Genomic DNA, 17,982 nt, shown 5'->3' with positions numbered 1-17,982 from the left:
AGCTTATTTTATTCCTTTTGGCAAACTTCCTAAGAGATGCAGCTTAGTGCTTGCAAGATAGCTACATTTTGACAATATAGTGAGCAACGTTTAACACCAACTCTCTAACAGGAATCTATAAATCTGTTGTTTTACTGTAGCATTAACCTAATGTTTTTAATTTTTGTAGGATATTGTTAATTACTGGTCTTTGCTTACAATACCGACAATAGCAGTTCAGGTTTAGGTGGCCAGTATAGTATAATTGAAAATGGGACTGACAATAAGTATAGTCAATAACAGCATTAATCAGGACAAGCTATTTGTAGTGACTAGAACAGTGGTTCTCAACCTTTTTAATGCCGTGACCCCAACTGGTCGTAAGTCGAGGACTAAACCGGTCGTAAGTCAAGGACTAAACTGGTTGTAAGTCGAGGACTACCCAACCAGTCGTAAGTCGAGGACTTTCCCTGCCTGGGAGTGCCGCGCATGCGTGGTTCCGCCCCCTGCGCCGGCCAAGGCGTAGCTGGCAAGCGGCAGAGACGGAGTAGGCCGACCACCAGCTGGCCCAGCCCAAGAGAGGTAAGGCACCCGCCGGAAAAGGGGAAAAAAATGGACAAAAAAAATGGCGGACAGCCTTGCTTGGCGACCCCCATGAAATAGTCGATCGACCCCAAAACAGAGGCTCCATGACATAATCAATGTCATGGTCAGCAATCCAATGCAAAACAGGAGTCAATTGACCTGGGATCTTGATCTTATATGCCAAATACATGAAAATATTCTTTCTTGGAAGAGCATTATCTTCTTGGAGATTAATGAAGCCACTTAGTGGCCTATTTTGGAGACTCCAGCAACAGACGTTTGTGGCAACCTAGTCATTTGTGAAAAGAAATGCTGCTTTTAGATACTCAGTGCATTTTCTTGCAAATCTTTTCTTTCCTAAACACGATTGCAATCAGAACTTAGGTCAGTTTGAAAGCTCCTGCAGTGATAATAACAGGGAACGTCCTGGTAGGGTGCCAGAGCTGGAAGTTTAGGAATTGATCTCTCTAGATTTCTATACACATTTTAATCCGCCTTTCAATTTTTAAAGTTACTTTCCTGACTCCAATCACAGCCTGGAAAATTTGACCCCAGAAAGAAGCTTGGAGAAACAATGAATGCTTATAGTGAAGTGTTATGCTCAAAACAGTGAAACATAGTTCGAAAGATTGATCAACTTACTGCCAGTCTTCCTAACATATTACAGAATATGATAAGTATCGGTAAGATGTCAGTTATTCTTCCGCTCCATGCTTCGCATTTGGTGTCATCACAAGCTTTGGATGAGTTCAGCCAATCCAAAGCACATCCATAATAATGCAAGCTATTCTTACTCTCCTCCTTGTCCAGGCAGGAATCTTGTCTTTTCAGGGCTACAAGTTTGTACAATATGCTAAAACTGCACAACTTAAGATATGATTGGTCAGTTATAAACTAATACCTATTATTTATATTATCATTTTAGCCATTGTGTAACCACTGCAGGATGAAGGCCTCCAACCAATTGGCTTTCTTTTGCCAATTGCGGCCGCAATACTTGCCGATGTCATCAATCCATCTTTTTTTTAGGTCTCTTTCATGGACACTTTTTATCAAGTGGGATATAATATATCTTGGCCAACAGGTATCAATGGAAGGTGATACAATAAAGAAAATTGAATAGCATGTTAAATGTGGTTGGCAGGCATTTGGCAAGCTAAGCATAATTTTCAAGAATCTTCCCCTACGCCTAAAGAGAAGAGTTTTCGATCAGTGTATGCTACCTGCTCTAACATATGCCAGTGAAACAAGGATACTAACCTCACAATCAATACAAAAGCTAAGAGTGGCACAAACAGCCATGGAAAGATACATGCTCGGCATTACAAGACAAAATAGATATGCACATGGATTAGAGAACAAACAAAAGTATATGATATCATCAAGAGTAAAGAAATGGAAATGGAAATGGGCTGGTCACATAGCCACCATCCTAGAATGGATCCCACTTGATTATTTATATAACAATCTTATTTCTCAAACATTTTCAAGGTTACACCACCACCTGGTAGAATACATGTATATACCATAAGTAGCAAAACTTAAAGAGATGCTACCTATAAGTCTACTGCCTACCCTAAAAAAGTGTGTCTCTTTCCATAAGAATTCAGAGTCTTAATGTCATTCTGCAGGACAGATTATCTAATACCATTTATCCTAACTACAAAGACAGGATAGCATAGCTTGATGCTCACAAATGAGTACCAAAACAACTGCTTTTGGTGTCCTGTGTTCCATTACTTTGCTTCTATACAACAGTAATTAATTAATCCCAGCTTGTTAAACCCACACAACAATGGGAAAATATTGCTTTGCAAAAGGAACCAGTTCAATCCACTCTCTTACTCTTTCCAAATATTTCAATATTATCTCATTTATTTCAGGTAATATCGTTGTAAATATCTGCTCTAATTCATCTATCTGTTCTATCAGGTCTGCTGTCATTATGAACACCACTCTATTCCAATTCCCAAATGTAATAGCTTTTTAAAATAGCAATGAGGATTAAACCTATTTATATTGTATTTTACTGTACCCCTAATAATTGTATTACTGAAATTAATCTGAAAGTATCCATTCAGTTTTAATAACCTGAATAAACTGAATAACTACTTTTTTTTAGAATTCAGTATTATTAAGAATAAAACCAGCTGTTTATAGTCCATTTTTAAATTTATAATCAACCTGTTAATAGCGTAATATAAACTTATCTGAACTTCTAGTACAGGACTTTATAAATTCAATTCAGATCATTAGAAGAAAAAGAAAATTCAAAATGCCAATGTTTAAGGAATTTTTATTAAAGCAAGAATTGTATAATCCAAATTATGGTTCTTTGCTCAGCTATCAATCCTTACTGCTAACTACAACAGTAGTGATATTCTGAGCTTTTCCACAGTAAATTACAAAATTAAAGAAAGGAATGCTTTAAATTTTTTGTAGTGTGCTGAAAATTCTTTTTTCCCCGGGTTTATAAAACATTAATTTGTTTTTTAACTTTTGCTATTTTTTTTTGGATTTTAAATCAATAGGTAATCTAGGACTAGGAGTTTTGCTAGTCCTGGCATTTGTTGTGTACATAAGCTTCAAAGTTTCCTTTCCTTTTTTTATTTATTTTATATTTTGCAATGTTTTTCTCAATATTTAGTAGTTTTTCCATGTTTAGATATTTTTCCTTCGGTGAAGCGATATAATAATACGTAGTCCTGGGTCTTCTGTAATCAAAAAAATATAAGAATAAAGAAACACATTATTTTGAGGGCGATTTTCACTGTTAGTGCATTATTTCTGAGTCTCAAAAGCATTCTACACCTGCTTAATAAATCTGTCCCTTAAACTGGAAGTGAAATGGCCACTAAGCAAACATGTGATGGGAGAACTGCAAAGCTCACTGGCTGCTACCATCTGATTTCATGAACAAAAATTATACAAGCAGAAAGGCATCTAGCAATATTAGTTAAATACTTCCATTAACAATGACTGGAAGCTAGATGGATGCCTGCAATGAAATGCAACCCCTTTTATTTCACATATGAAGCCTATTCTCATGAATACTTACATTAGACACTTGGAACTCCTGCTGGATTGTTAACTGCTTTTTGAGCAGCTTCTTTAGCTTGATGGGCTTGCAGTACGGCTACAGCTTCATCAACCTAGTTAACGGGAAAACTGGATTACTACTATTTCTGTTAAAAAAGTAAAATAGGCTGGATTCCAAAAAGAAAACCAACACTAACTGAAGGATCTCCCTACCTTCGAACGAAGAGATTCAGGAGACTCAAGCATGTGAAGAAGTTCAGAGTTGTCAATTTCTAGCAACATACCAGTTATTTTACCCGCCAAAGTAGGGTGCATGGCTTGGATAAGAGGGAACAGACGTTCTCCTAGAAAATAATTCACAATCCATGACTTTACAAGACTGCATTATCTGTGTATCTATCCTAAATGGAACTACTTAATTAGTTCCATTCCACTACCACAAAAAAAGTTTTTTCCTTTTGGCACAACAAGCTAGTTAAGAGAATAAACTCAAAGGTGCTCGTAACAATGGAATCTTAAAGACTGCAATTTTGAACAGCTAATGCCATTATCAATAAAATGATTTGATTATTAAGAAATTCATCTCTTGAAATCCTCCTTTATCCTGCAACTCTGTAACTAGCTTCTTCCATCTGACACTTGCACCTTCTCTTTCCTCTGTATAACTTTCAGCTGAGTTAACCTGATTTGTAATAGTGAAAATGTAAATAATGTCAACAAAGTTTTAAAAAGAATGTCATAAGTCATGCATGACACATCTTCTTGGACACCTGAGGACTGAATTCAAAGTGCATGCCTGCTTATAGAAGGTTTTTGCTTACAGAAATGTAGTTTCACTCCTTGCATTTAAACAATGCATTAGGAAAAAACTGAGCTGCTTGCAATGCTTTATGCAAGTGGACAGGAGTACTGATAAATAGGTGGTGCCACCTGCAGTTATCTTCCTTTTGTACTCAGTTCAAATATATTGCTGTAGCTTTCTTTCTATGCCCTCAACGGGACACACCAAAACCCGCTGTCCCATTCTCATGTTCACATTTGCTTAGTAGCAACTTACCCAACATCTGCTTTTGTTCTTGTGGAGGGGCAGAAGCCAGCATGGAAGCAGTCAATGGTTCCTGACCTTGTACATGGACAGCAGGCTAGAATTTCAGAACATTGAATAAGTTAACTAATTTGTTTTGATAATTTTACATCAAATAATATACTGATTAAATTTGCATTACTCTCATTCAATCACTCAGATCTGAATACCACAAAGAGCAGAATGCTGCATTTGAATGGCAAACAACTCTACTAGAGTAAAACAGACTCTATTGGAGATACAAATGAGCTTACTGACAAAATAATTTTACTTTAACCTATGCTAATTCATCCTTTTCTTGAGTAATAAAGAAACCTTGAATAGAAATCCACCCAAAGCCTGCTTTCACAATGTATTTTAATGTATTTTGGATATTTCTAGCTATGCCTAGCTTCCAGTTATTTTCCCAACTTTTAAGCTTGTTCCATAGTTTTCACGCTTACCTGCTGCATAGCAACCTGAGGCTGGGTGTTAAGATGCTGCTGAGGATTGCGAACACCCGCAGCATACTTATACTGTGAAACAGTGCGTACAGCTGGAGTGGCTGCAGCAGCTGCTGCCGCTGGACGTGGACCCATGGTCTGTGTTGATGTGTTTGCTGGGGAAAAAAAGGATTTCAAGCTAAGGGAGAACACTTTTCAACTGTATTATGGAGAGTCTGATTGCACAATTTTTGCTTAAGGGTTTTTTAAAGTATATGACATTCAAACTTGAAGGTGCAAGTGAACTGCATATATTTCACCAATTATCCTGATGTAATTAGAGTATATAATTGACAAACATAAAATGACAAAAAGAGGAATTAAAGAAAACTAGGTACACCACTCACTATACTTCTTAGTATTTTTCTATCCTTACTGCCATTGCTTCCAACTTACCCTGTGTTGTTTAAAAATTAAAGTAAAAAACCCTTCAGAACTCACCAACACGCTGTGTTGACATGACTCGTGTAACTTGTGATGAAGCTGGCCTCATCGTACTAAATGGTGGTCTGGGAGCTGTAGGGCGGATGGCACCTGGCATATTCTGGAAAGCTGGTTAAGATAATTCAAGTATGTATTTTAGAAATTAATAAAAGCCCACATTTCTTTGCTGTAGCTCCCACCCTCTGGAATTCTTTCCCTCCACAGGTGACTGGGTCCCCCCCGCTCTCCTGATCTTTCAAAAGAGTTTGAAGACCTGGCCAACTTGCATAGAACTCACTGAGCAGCATGCAACCCTGAGGGTAGTTGGCACCTTGATGGCCCTCCTCACACTTTTTAGCTTATTCTATTCCTGCTTTCATCTGGCTCTTTTACTGATTACATTTTTATAGTCTTTAGGGCTCTGTGTTTTAATTGTACACCGCCAGAATCGCTCTGTTGGATGGGCAGTATCTAAATTCAACGAATACAAATAAATTCTGTAAGAAAACCAAGTCACTTACGATGAGGTCTGGCACCCTGAGCAGCCCAGCGAGGACTTGGTCTAAGTTGAGTAATCTGGCTAGTAGGATAGTAGGCTGCACGGTTTTGTGTCTGTTGGGGATAAAAAAGAGTTGATTTATATTCCACCTTTCATTCAGGAGTAGCCAGGATTCACAAAGCTGCAGCATTATGAAATTAAACATTATTCCATTAAGTTTAATTGCTGTAAAAGTTCTGAAGGCTTTCTAAAGCAGTAGAGATAAACTATATTAACAGCCATCATGTATCTCACACAAAGCTACAGCTACACCAACTATATCGACAGATAGACAGATATATTTAATGAATTTAAGCTTAATAGGGAGAGGTTCAAACCATACCTGAGGGATAGCTGCCATGAAATAACCTGAAGGAGGTGCTGGTTGGTACGGGTTGATGACAGGATTGGGCACTGCTCTCACACTTGCCATTCTCTGCATATATTGGTTGGTGAGGTGAGCCTGGCGTTCCTCTTTACGTTGAGCTAAAGCCACATATAGTGGTTTGGTGGCCACAATTCTACCATTCATTTCTGTAACTGCTTTGGTTGCTTCTTCTGGTGAAGAAAAGCAAACAAATCCAAATCCTTTACTGCGGCCTCCTTCCATCATGACCTATCAAAAGAAGCACACAAACTTAAAAAACATTGCATATGAGCCACTGCATCACACTGTACATCTGTATCGAATGTACCATTTGCACTTCTACCAATGACCGACTAAACCCCCAGCTAGTACAGATGGCTACACTTGAACTATGCTGTCTTTCCATGTAGCCTACTGACTGGACTGATAACATGAGACATAAACAATTTTCCAATCAACATTTTGTCTGCAACCGAGTTGCTTACCTTTGCACTAGTTATTGTGCCAAATGGTGAAAATTCTTTGCGCAGACGTTCATCATCAATTCCATCATCTAAATTTTTCACGTATAGATTTACACCCTTGGGGAGGGAAAAAAGAATGTCATAAACTGTAAAGAAGGTAAAAATTCAGCAAACATGTAACTATCGAAGTGAAATTTTACCTGGTATCTTGTAATCCTATCCTGCTTCATTTGTTCAAATTTGCGTTTAAGCTCTGTTTGTCTTTCAACTTTTTTCTGAGCTCGACCAACATATATTTGCTTCCCATTGAGTTCCTTTCCATTCATCTCATCTACAGCCTTTATAAATAAAAAATATACTTTAAACTGCTGTTAACTGAATATACAATGTACTATACTCAAAGCATAAAGAATTCTTATAGAAGATTTGATAATATGAAATCAATACTGCATAAAAGACTTAACATAGTGCGATGTGTATCAACAAAAACAAGAAAAATCCCCAAATTAAATTAAGCCATGAAATATTCCATAGCTAACACAAAATCATATGCAGCCTTACTTTTTGGGCATCCTCGTGTCTTTCAAAACTGACAAAGCCAAAGCCTTTGGATTTTCCACTTTCATCAGTCATAACTTTCACACTCAAGGCAGGTCCTATAAAGCATACAAAATTTGTTACATATATTTGCCATCCACCTAGGTTTAGAGAAAATCTATGCCATAGTTTATAAAGATTCTCCCAGATGGGAGAGCATCAGAAAGATCAACAAACCCGACTTAGATTTCTTAGATATTACAGTAACCGTAAGAAAATTACTACTGGTATTATGGATTGAACATATTTTATGCTAGAAAACCCTTCCCTATCTACTGCCCTCCAAATGGGTTCAATTAAACTCCAAGCATGCCCAGCCAGGACAACAGTGGTATAGTTGGGGAAGACTGTGTTGCTTACATATTGCATCCAATGTTAAAAGCACTATTTAATGTGGCTATTTAATGTAGCATATCAGGCATTTATATTTTAAAGAAGTTAAGTCAGAAAAAGGGTGTAAATCTGTGGGTAAACAATTCTGGGTGCCTCTGAAGGTAAGTGTTCATTAAGTACAATTTTAACATATTTGAACTAATCAAGATTTGCAATCACCCTGGACCTGTCTTTATAGCTGTATTTCTACTGTTTATGACAGCAAATGCTAGTGATATTTTGACATAGATTTATATACTTGTGGATAATCTGAGAATTATAGGTGCCATAACTAGTTAAATACATTGTATATACTCATGTATAAGCCGATCCATAAGAAGATACTTGGGTTTTTGAGAAAAATACCATGAAAAATGTGGATTAGCTTATCCGCCAATGACACATTTTCCATGGTATTTTGGTTAATAATTCGTCTGTCAGCTTAGCTGTGGGTATATATGATATGTTGAAGTAATTATGGTACTTTATTCTTTTTACTGTTCTCAGTTTTTCATCAACTGTCTTTAGTGGAACGGCAATACAATATATAAATAAAAGAAATGAATTAAAACCAGTAGCCACAAAATCATATTCTTTAATTCCTATGCATATAGAATATTACTAGTTCAGTTCTTGCTAACTCCAGTTAAAAGCTGGGCTATTGCAATGCATTCTACATGAGGCTACCCGTGACGTATATTCGGAAGCTACAATTGGTGCAGAATGCAGTGGCGTGGGCAGTTCTTGGGGCCCTTAGGTTATTCCATGTTACACCACTGTTTTATGAGTTACATTGGCTGCTGGTTTTCTTGCGAATACAATTTAAGGTGTTGGTTATCACCTTTGTGGCATAGGAGGAACCATCTCACCCCAATGGGACTGGCTCACTCCACCCATGCTGGGAGAAAGGGCATGCTGCGGAGCTGTTGGTCAAGGAATTTTGACTGGCTGGGTCCAGAAAAGCCCTTCCTGCCCTGGCTCCTGCCCTTTGGAACATCGTACCCACCAAGGTGAGATCCACACCCACACCCCGACCTTCTGTAAGGGCCTGAAGACCTGGATCAGTCAATTGGGCTTGGGCCCCAAAGGGAATACACCCTCTAGAGGCGGCTGTTGGATTAAGAAAAGAACCCACCTCTCCCCATGTACCTCGTGCTCCCTTTCCCATTTTTCAATTATAAATTATCATTATCATTTATTGTATTATCATAATGTTTACCAGTTGTTAATGTTTGTAAGCCGTCCAGAGTTACCTCTAGATGAGATGGGCGGCATACAAATCTATTAAATAAAAGCTAACATTAGGGAGTTGCAGTTGGACAGAAATATTATAGTAATATACCAACTCTTCTCTTTTTTATATACAGGAAAAGATCAAGACATTACCAAACTTGCCAAAGAGTTCTTTCAGTCTCTCATCATCCATGTCTTCTCCAAAATTCTTGATGTAAACATTAGTGAATTCCTTAGCACGAGCCCCAAGCTCTGCTTCCCGCTCTTTGCGTGATTTAAACCTTCCAACAAATCTAGTTTTAAAAGGCAAGACAAGAAGCTACTTAGATATTTTGAAAATGGTGACTACATGACTATGTCTAAAGGAATACTCTTTATGGTCAATCTCTGAGGTGCTCACCCATATGTTGTGTCATTTCCCTGCATGCGAGCAGCTGCCATAGCACACTGCAGTACACGTTCAGGGAAATAGCAGACTACTAAGCTTGTCTAGTCTCCTCTCTTACAACAGACTGCTCAGAATGGAGAAATTATATTACCCCGCTGTGCTTTCCCATCCAGGGAAACATAGCAAGTGTGGTATGACTCCTCCTGATTGTGACATATTATGTCTCTCACAGTTCCTATGCAATACATAAGTTGTCCCTCTTTGTTTTTTCCTGAATATGTATTTCTAATAATGTAAGCCGACATTGGAACAAGAGTGTCTAATGTAGATTTCTGTACAATGAATTTTTCTAAATATGGTTTAACTTTTAAAAGCTCGAAGAAAAACACTTTTATACTCACACTTTACGATCGTTAAGCAGCATTCCATTCATTTTTTCAATAGCTCTTTCTGCAGCTTCTTGTGTTTCAAAATGTACGAACCCATAGCCTTTGGATCCATTCTCATCACATACAACCTGTGAAAGTATTTGAATGTTTCTAAGATCAATCGAATCTAATCATATTAGTTCCAACCTGAAGCATTTTCCCATTTTTTGCTTTCTTTCCACTCACCTTACAAGAGAGGATGTTTCCAAAAGCTGAAAATGTATCATACAAAGCTTTATTATCAATTGATTTATCCAAGTTTTTAATGAAAATGTTGCCAACACCACTTTTTCGAAGAGATGGATCACGCTGAGACCACATGATACGAACTGGCTTGCCTTTAATGACATCAAAATTCATGGTATCTAAAGCTCGTTCAGCTGTAAAACAAAAGGATTGTTTTAATCCTAATAGAATAATGTCATTGTTTATAACTTCAACTTTATTGTTTGCTTCCTGAACTCCAAAGAATGGTTAGACTACTCATTCATCTGAAAATTGTGGAAGTTGACAGTTTAGTACAGTGGTTCTCAACCTTTTTAATGCCGCGACCCCAACTGGTCGTAAGTCGAGGACTAAACCGGTCGTAAGTCGAGGACTAAACCGGTTGTAAGTCGAGGACTAAACCGGTCGTAAGTCGAGGACTACCCAACCGGTCGTAAGTCGAGGACTTTCCCTGCCCGGGAGCGCCGCACATGCGTGGTTCCGCCCCCTGCGCCGGCCGAGGCGTAGCTGGCAAGCGGCAGAGACGGAGCAGGCCGAACACCAGCTGGCCCAGCGCAAGGGAGGTAAGGCACCCGCCGAAAAAGGGGAAAAAATGGCGGACAAAAAAAATGGCGGACAGCCTTGCTTGGCGACGTGAAATGGTCGATCGACCCCAAATGGGGTCCCGACCCACAGGTTGAGAACCGCTGGTTTAGTAGATGCAAGCTACACATTTGAAAGTGAAAGTACAAAATTTTGTACTAACAAAATTAATTATATTTTAAACTTTAAAAAACCAGATAGCAATATTCACCTTCTAATCTTGACATTTTTTAAAAAATAGGTGGTCAATGAATATATCATGCTGTTGTACTACAAGTTGCAATAAGTATAAAACCAACCTGCGCCACAAGTATTTTTTAACAGATGGAAGATCATTCTGCAGTTATTAGCTTGCTACTAATAAAGAAATTTCTACTCATAAGCAAAACAACTAATAGATTTATTTAAGTATGACAGATTTTCTGCTTAGGAAATAAAAAACTGGAATCACACTATGGCATTTCCAAACTAATGTAAAATAAATCCTATTTTGCCATAGTATAAAAGGACTGTTTTCTAGTAAATGCAGGAAACTGGTAAAATTGACTTTTAAAGTCCATCTTTGCTAAAGATATGTCTTCAAATTCCTATTTCATCCACAACTCAATAAACTTTAATTTCTAAAATATATAAAATGCTACTCAAGATGAATCTAGAAGATGAATATGTTAAAGAGTGTATGGTAAAATGGGCAAATTGGGGGGGGATAACGCTAGATAAATGGGAGAATGTATGGACAAAGGGACTAAAATTTACATTAAATTATATTTTGAAAGAAAACTTTATAAAATGATGTATCATTGGTACTTGACCCCAGATAGACTAGCGAAAATGTATAAAGGGATTTCTAATAAGTGCTGGAAATATAGTCAAAATCCAGGTTCATTTTATCCTATGTGGTAGTCTTGTAAATATATAAAACATACTGGATAAACATTAACAACAATGCAAAAATATTTAAGATACAAATATTAATGAAACCTGAAGCTTTTTTTAGGTATGATGAACAAGTCAATTGAAAAACAATTTGGGGTACTATTCCTTCACATGGTGACAGCTGCGAAGATTTAGAGATGTCGACTGTTGAAGAATGGATTTTGAAATTGACTGAATTAGCAGAAATGGCGAAATTAACTGCTTTGATTAGAGATAATGGACTAGACAGCTATATAAGAGACTGGAAACCAACCATTTGTGGACCTTCTACGTATATAATAACAGATGGTTAACAGAGGGATTTGAAGATTAGTGTAATGTTTAGCTCAACCTGTTGGCTGCTTTTTCTTTTTTATTTACTTACACACACAAACACATTTGTAAAAGGGGAGAATTTATTGCCTTTTTTCCTTTTCTTTCAACACTTAACCAGGGTGGATCCTGTATGTTAAATATTAAATTTAATTGACCACTTTTTCCTCTTTTGTACACTTTCTTGTTTTTTTGTTATGGCTAGGGTTGAATGTATGTATGATAAAACAATAAACTTATTAAAAAAATAAATAAACCTTGCCCAATGAACCAGAAAGTAAAAAACCTCTGCAATACCACTGTATGTTAGCCAGTAATGAAAGGGGGATGGAGGGAGAGTCAATGGGACTAAAGTTTCAAAGCATTACCTCAAGTTCAAAAATGAATTTGCAGGCAAAGTAGAGCCTTTTTGTGCAAGATTTCATCTTGCTACCCACCTATGCTCAATACAGAACAATGTACAATGAGAAATAACTGGAAAAGCATTCCCCATTTCCCAGCAGTCTATGAACTGTTTCCTTATACAGTAGCATCTAGAAACTGTCTATCAGAAACAGAGAAACAACCCACAGGAATGATGCTACAGCTCTTGCACCCTGTATCCATTTATACCAGTGTTTCTCAACCCTGACAATTTTAAGGCATGTGGACTTCAACTCCCAGAATTCCACAGGCTGTGGAATTCTGGGAGTTGAAGTCCACATGCCTTAAAATTGTCAAGGTTGAGAAACACTGATTTATACACTATTACATCTCACAAGGCATAGTACATAACAGTGTTAGAATTTGCTAAAATTAAACATATAAATAAGTATTTTTATACCCACTACTATTTCTATCATCCTAAACAAATTTTGTAAAGCTAGATTGGCTAAAGATACAACTAGTCAATATCAGCAGCTAAAAAGCTTAACCAGGCAACCATGAATAAAAAGTGTTCATATGATCTAGTGCCCTTTCAGGAACAATGCAGAGTGCAGCAACACAAATGGCAACAACAGAGTCAGCAAGGAGCATGTTAGGAAATGTGGTCAGATTCTGACAGACCCTCTGATGGTAAGGCATTGGCCCCATATTTTTAATTGCTGGTCTGCAACAGGAACCTGAGAGCTTTTTAATCTTAATCTGAACATGGAGTACTAGTTAAATGTGCTACCTCAAGTTTTTTGTTTTTTTTTAAGAATGCAATTCTGAAACAATAGCTCCACCTGCTGCTTTCAAGGCAGAGCACATACATTGGGAGTTGCCAATTCAGTAGAGGTAGCTCAACCCTCTTGCATAGGTACAAAATTTCTGAAGGCAAAGAAAATAGAGGCAGAGGTCAATGAAAAAAAGGAGAAAACACACTTAGTGTGCCAATTTAAATTATTCTAACAAAGTGTACAGATCCTTTCTTCCATGTTTACTCAAATCCTAGTACTAATAAGATGAAGCAAATTATAAGAATTTGAACTCTCAAAAACATAAAAGAATATAGTGATAATGCTGCAGAGATGTTTTGCATACATATTCTATTAACTCCAAAATATAAATTATTTTCAAAACAATTCACTGAAGCATTTAAGTAAATCCTAAATAGTTTTTTTCAGTAACTGTATATGCTGTAGTCTATACAGAATTTCTACACATCTTCCGCCTCTCTCTTTGGATAATAATGTCCTAACAAAAGAAAAAAGCATTTCAGGATTACCTAATTAAACTTTATTCTTCATTTTAAAGCCATTGAAAATGCAAAATGTTAGAGAAAAAGACTAAACATCTTTAATTAAACGCATAGCTGTCCTGAGATGGTAATTAAGTTATTAATCATTAACTAAATTTGATGTGACAGTAAGCTAAAATTCTTTCAGTTCAGCTTTGATTGGGAATAAACAATATATGGGTGCATGTCACTTCATAGTTCTCATTTTATTTCCTTCAACATCAACAGTTTCTTATTAGTTCCAATTAACTGCAAAACTCTCTAGTTTATTTCTCCCAAAAAATCATTAGCCATTGTTTGTTTTTATCTGCTGTAGGTTTATTTAATTTAACCAAAACTCTGGACATTCAGGTTTATTTAGATAATTTAAAAAGAACGAAGTAATAGCATTTGTAGCATATACCAAGATATTGTTCATTCATACACAAGCTAGAATTTTAAAGAATTCTGAATTCCAGCTTACTGTGATGTCTGAACACAACCATTATTTTCTGGAATAAATGAATCCTCAGCTGAGAAGACATTTCGGGGAAAAAACTGAAGCTAGCTGGAAATACTTTTTGAGAAACTAATCTTTAGAAATAATCCTATTTCTGGGCAATCCCTACAGCCTCAATGAACAGACTTGTTATTTGCTGACTGAATTTATACACAATCTGTCCTTCAATATACTGCCATGCTTGGACAATCCAGGCTTACAGGACTAAAAAACAGTGCCTCCCATTTTCAATTCATGCAAGACACTATAAATTGGAAACCAGTTTTCCATGATGATTTACCGATTTTCAATGTGATTTATCTTTCCTCAATGCATCTGTGTATAACTATATCACAAGAAATAAGGTGTATTAAATAAATTCAAAATAAATGAAGAAACAATTTTTATTTCATTTATTCTTCATTGGTCATTTCAAGTACCATGGAAAAATACAAGAACATATTAAGGTGTGTATATGAATTTTAAAAATCCATACTTTTTTTAGCCTAATAGATGTTTATTGCTTCAGTATGCCAACTACTCTTGAAGTAGAGAACAAAATCACTTTGAAGATGATTTAGGAATAAAATCCAATTCCTAGTGCCTTTCATTTGACAATAGTTCACCCTATATCCATCAATATAAAGTCTAGCTATGCTGGCTTCCCTTAGATATCCTCCAATGGCAAGTCAGAGGAGTTTTTCTCAATTTCTGGTCACTCAGACAGTAAGCTATGGAACTCGGAAGAAAAAAAATATGCTATTTTACACTTTAACATATGTCACGAAGCCAAAAGGTTTTAGATGCTTTATGCAAACTGAACAAAAAAACAGTTAAGTGTCAAAAGGCTTCAAATGCAATAATCAAGAAAATGTTCTATTAGATGTGGGCCAAAAAGAATTTTAAGTAGGCTTTCAAAAAGTGTTCAAAAGATGAACACGTTTACTTTTTAATATACGGAATCGGGCTCATCGTCGCTCTCCGGAGCCAAGGGGCTAAAAAAGTACTCCACAGGAGGAAAGGATAATTAAACAAGGCCCTATATTGGTTTCAGTGACTGCAGGTTCAGGGCCTCGCTTCCGCCTTATCCTTCCTCCACTTCTTTTAAAACTTATAATTAAACTGGAATTTCCGCCAAGCTGCCTTTCATCAGCGCTCCCGACTCAGCGCCTTCGCCGGCGGAAGCGAGCGCCCGACACGCCCTTGCGGGGGACATTTTAAGGCCCTGCCTCGTGATCCCGAAGTCTGCGTAACCCCTTCGCGGAAGTGAAGGGCCGAAAAAGGGCCTTTCAACGGCCAGGCCTCACCCTTCACTTTCGGTATCCTGCCACGAGGGCTGGCAAATCTCCCTCCCCCCCCCCCGCCGCCTCGTTTCTCGCAAACGGCGGGACCGATTCCCTCTAACGGAAACCCAAGCAGGGGCCATCGCGTGCGGGCCTCCCTCGCCGTCCTTTCTCCCCTGCCTGCTCTCCCCGAGCGCGGGGAATTCCAGACGAGGCAGGCGCGGGAAGGGATAGGCCCGAGACGGGGACAGCGCGCTGACTGTAAAATGGACGCGCTCGCGGAGAAGACTAAGCGGCAGCCCGCGTGGGGACGGCGAAAGAAAGGAAGGAAGCGGCGGCCGTGGGCCAGAACCCTGAGAGGAGGGAGAGCCCTCCCTCAACCGCTCCGGCCTTCCCACGCCGGAGCCCGAAACCCGGCTGTCTCGTTCCCACGTGTCCTGCTCTGCCGCTCCCGTCCCTCCTTTCCCCATGTGCTCGCTCGGAAAAGTGGATCCCGGGAACGCCCGCGTGGGGGCGAGACCCCCTTCCTCTACCCCCCCCCTCCACGACCCTCCCCGCTTCCTCACCGTCGGCGGGCTGCTGGAAGTTGACATAGGCGTAGCCTAGCGAGCGCCGGGTGATCATGTCCCTGCAGACGCGGATGGAGAGGATGGGCCCGGCGGGGCTGAACTTCTCGTAGAGCATAGCCTCGGTGACATCGGGGTGCAGGTCGCCCACGTAGAGCGAGGCCATCGGGTAGCTGGGAGCGCTGGGGTTCATGCTGGCGGGGGGACGGGGAGGGGGAAGAGGCGGCTGGGTAGATTCGCGAGCGCCGAGGAGGCCGCGACGGGCCGGCGGGTTCTAAACTCAACGGCTCCGCGGCGGCGGTTGGCGGCGGTTTGGCGACTTGCTCGAGCGCTCGGAGCTGCTGGCGGGTGGAGGAGCAGGTGGTCCTCCTCCTGCTGCTGCTGCTGCTGCTGTTACCGCTGCTGGCGGGGTCTTCTTCTTCCTCCTGCTGCTGCGTGGATGGAGGTGGTTTGGGCGGGTCTCCTCTCGGCTAAGCCGGGTCCGGGACTTCGCTTCGCTTCACCGGGTTATTTTATACCAAACCGGCCGGTTGCAGGTGGGGGGCGGGTAGTAAGGCGAGGATTTTTTTAAAATATTTTTTCGGATTTTAATATTTTTTTTGGATTTTTAAAGGTTTTTTTCTTCTAGTAGTAAATGGTGCGGCAGAGCTGGTGTGTCCGGGGAAGGCCGGAGCACACACACTGTGCACACAGCACCGTCATCGGCCGGGGGACAAGGGGGAGGCCACCGCCCCGGCCACGCACTATATATAGCCGCCCCGCCCCCAGCCGCCTCCACCGTACAGCACGCCACGCACTGAGGGGCCTCTGTACGCATGCGTCGCCTCGAGGGGCTGGGGGAATGGGAAAAGAGCACGAAGAAAGAGGCGGGGCAACAGCTCGTAGCGCTTAGGTAGCACGTCTCCCTTTAGGAGGAGACGCAGGTGCCCAAATTTGGGCACCCGAAGGCGCATGAGCAATTGGTAGAGGCAAGGGAGGATGATTTTTTTTTCAGTTCACAGACCTGTGACCGAGGAAGGAGGGTGTTGCCAAAAGGGCTGTCGAGAAGTAACCCGAGAAGCGCATGCGCTTTCCGCTCGCTTGTGTAACGGCATACCCGTCATAGTCTTCCTTTTCGGGAAAAGCGGCGTTATGCAAAGTTTGGACAAGAAAGCCTAATTCTGTTCATGTGTTCCAAAGCGCTGCAGTTCAGATTGAAGGCGAATTATAGTTAAACAGACGGACGCGAAGGCAGAACGTGAAGGATTTTTTTTTTTTTTTACCAAAATCATTGAACTGAGTTGATTTACGATTTATACACTGTTAAAGAGTTTCCTGATAAATTATTTATTTTTTCTTCCGTTCAGTTGTATCGGATTTTCAGAAATTTCGTGGACAAGCCCCTGCACTTTTCTGGGCAAGATTTTTCAGAAGTAGTTTGCCATTTCCTCCTTCCTAGGGCTGACAGAAAGTGACTGGCCCGAGGTCATCCAGCTGGCTTGATGCCAAAGTTGGCCTAGAGCAGTGTTTCTCAACCTTGGCCACTTGAAGACGTCTGGACTTCAACTCCCAGAATTCCCCAGCCAGCTCTGCTGGCTGGGGAATTTTGGGAGTTGAAGTCCTGACGTCTTCAAGTGGCCAAGGTTGAGAAACACTGGCCTAGAGCTCATGGTCGCTTGCTACCCAACTGATACCGGCTTAAACCACTACACCAAACTGGTTCTCACTGATAATTTCCTATAAAATTGACACACATCCACACATATATGCCTTTTGGGGTGAAGTGGTGTTATATAAAGTGAGAAAAGGAACAGTAGTGAGCAAAAAAAAAGGTGAAAGAAAAAAGTAATTGGATTACGCCAATACTTCATACGTTATCTTTTGTTCTTTAACATTGTCACTGTTCTTTCTTGAGAATTTCATCAACTCCATCTAACATG

The 17,982-nt window shown here is 39.7% G+C and overlaps 1 protein-coding gene across 2 annotated transcripts; it reads right to left on the bottom strand.

Moving 5' to 3' along the window:
• Positions 1-2,843: 2,843 nt before the first annotated feature.
• PABPC1 (poly(A) binding protein cytoplasmic 1) lies at positions 2,844-16,318 on the bottom strand. Of its 2 annotated transcripts, none has more exons than XM_015813373.1 (15): positions 16,064-16,318; positions 10,166-10,359; positions 9,953-10,068; positions 9,317-9,456; positions 7,523-7,617; positions 7,162-7,299; positions 6,983-7,078; positions 6,474-6,746; positions 6,114-6,204; positions 5,611-5,721; positions 5,131-5,285; positions 4,661-4,745; positions 3,817-3,947; positions 3,623-3,716; positions 2,844-3,278 (listed from the first exon to the last, which is right to left on the bottom strand). In XM_015813373.1, the coding sequence occupies exons 1-14, from the start codon at positions 16,254-16,256 to the stop codon at positions 3,624-3,626; spliced, it is 1,911 nt and encodes a 636-aa protein (XP_015668859.1). In that variant the 5' UTR covers positions 16,257-16,318; the 3' UTR covers positions 2,844-3,278; position 3,623. The 2 variants fall into 2 exon arrangements, with proteins under 2 accessions (XP_015668859.1, XP_015668849.1); XM_015813363.1 differs by having other exon boundaries at positions 9,326-9,456; positions 16,064-16,277.
• Positions 16,319-17,982: the final 1,664 nt, after the last annotated feature.

The sequence above is a fragment of the Protobothrops mucrosquamatus genome, unplaced genomic scaffold (assembly GCF_001527695.2).
Source record: "Protobothrops mucrosquamatus isolate PMUCROS unplaced genomic scaffold, P.Mucros_1.0 scaffold_69, whole genome shotgun sequence".
Classification (NCBI taxonomy): Eukaryota; Metazoa; Chordata; class Lepidosauria; order Squamata; family Viperidae; genus Protobothrops; species Protobothrops mucrosquamatus.
This window is presented reverse-complemented; position numbering and strand designations above follow the sequence as displayed.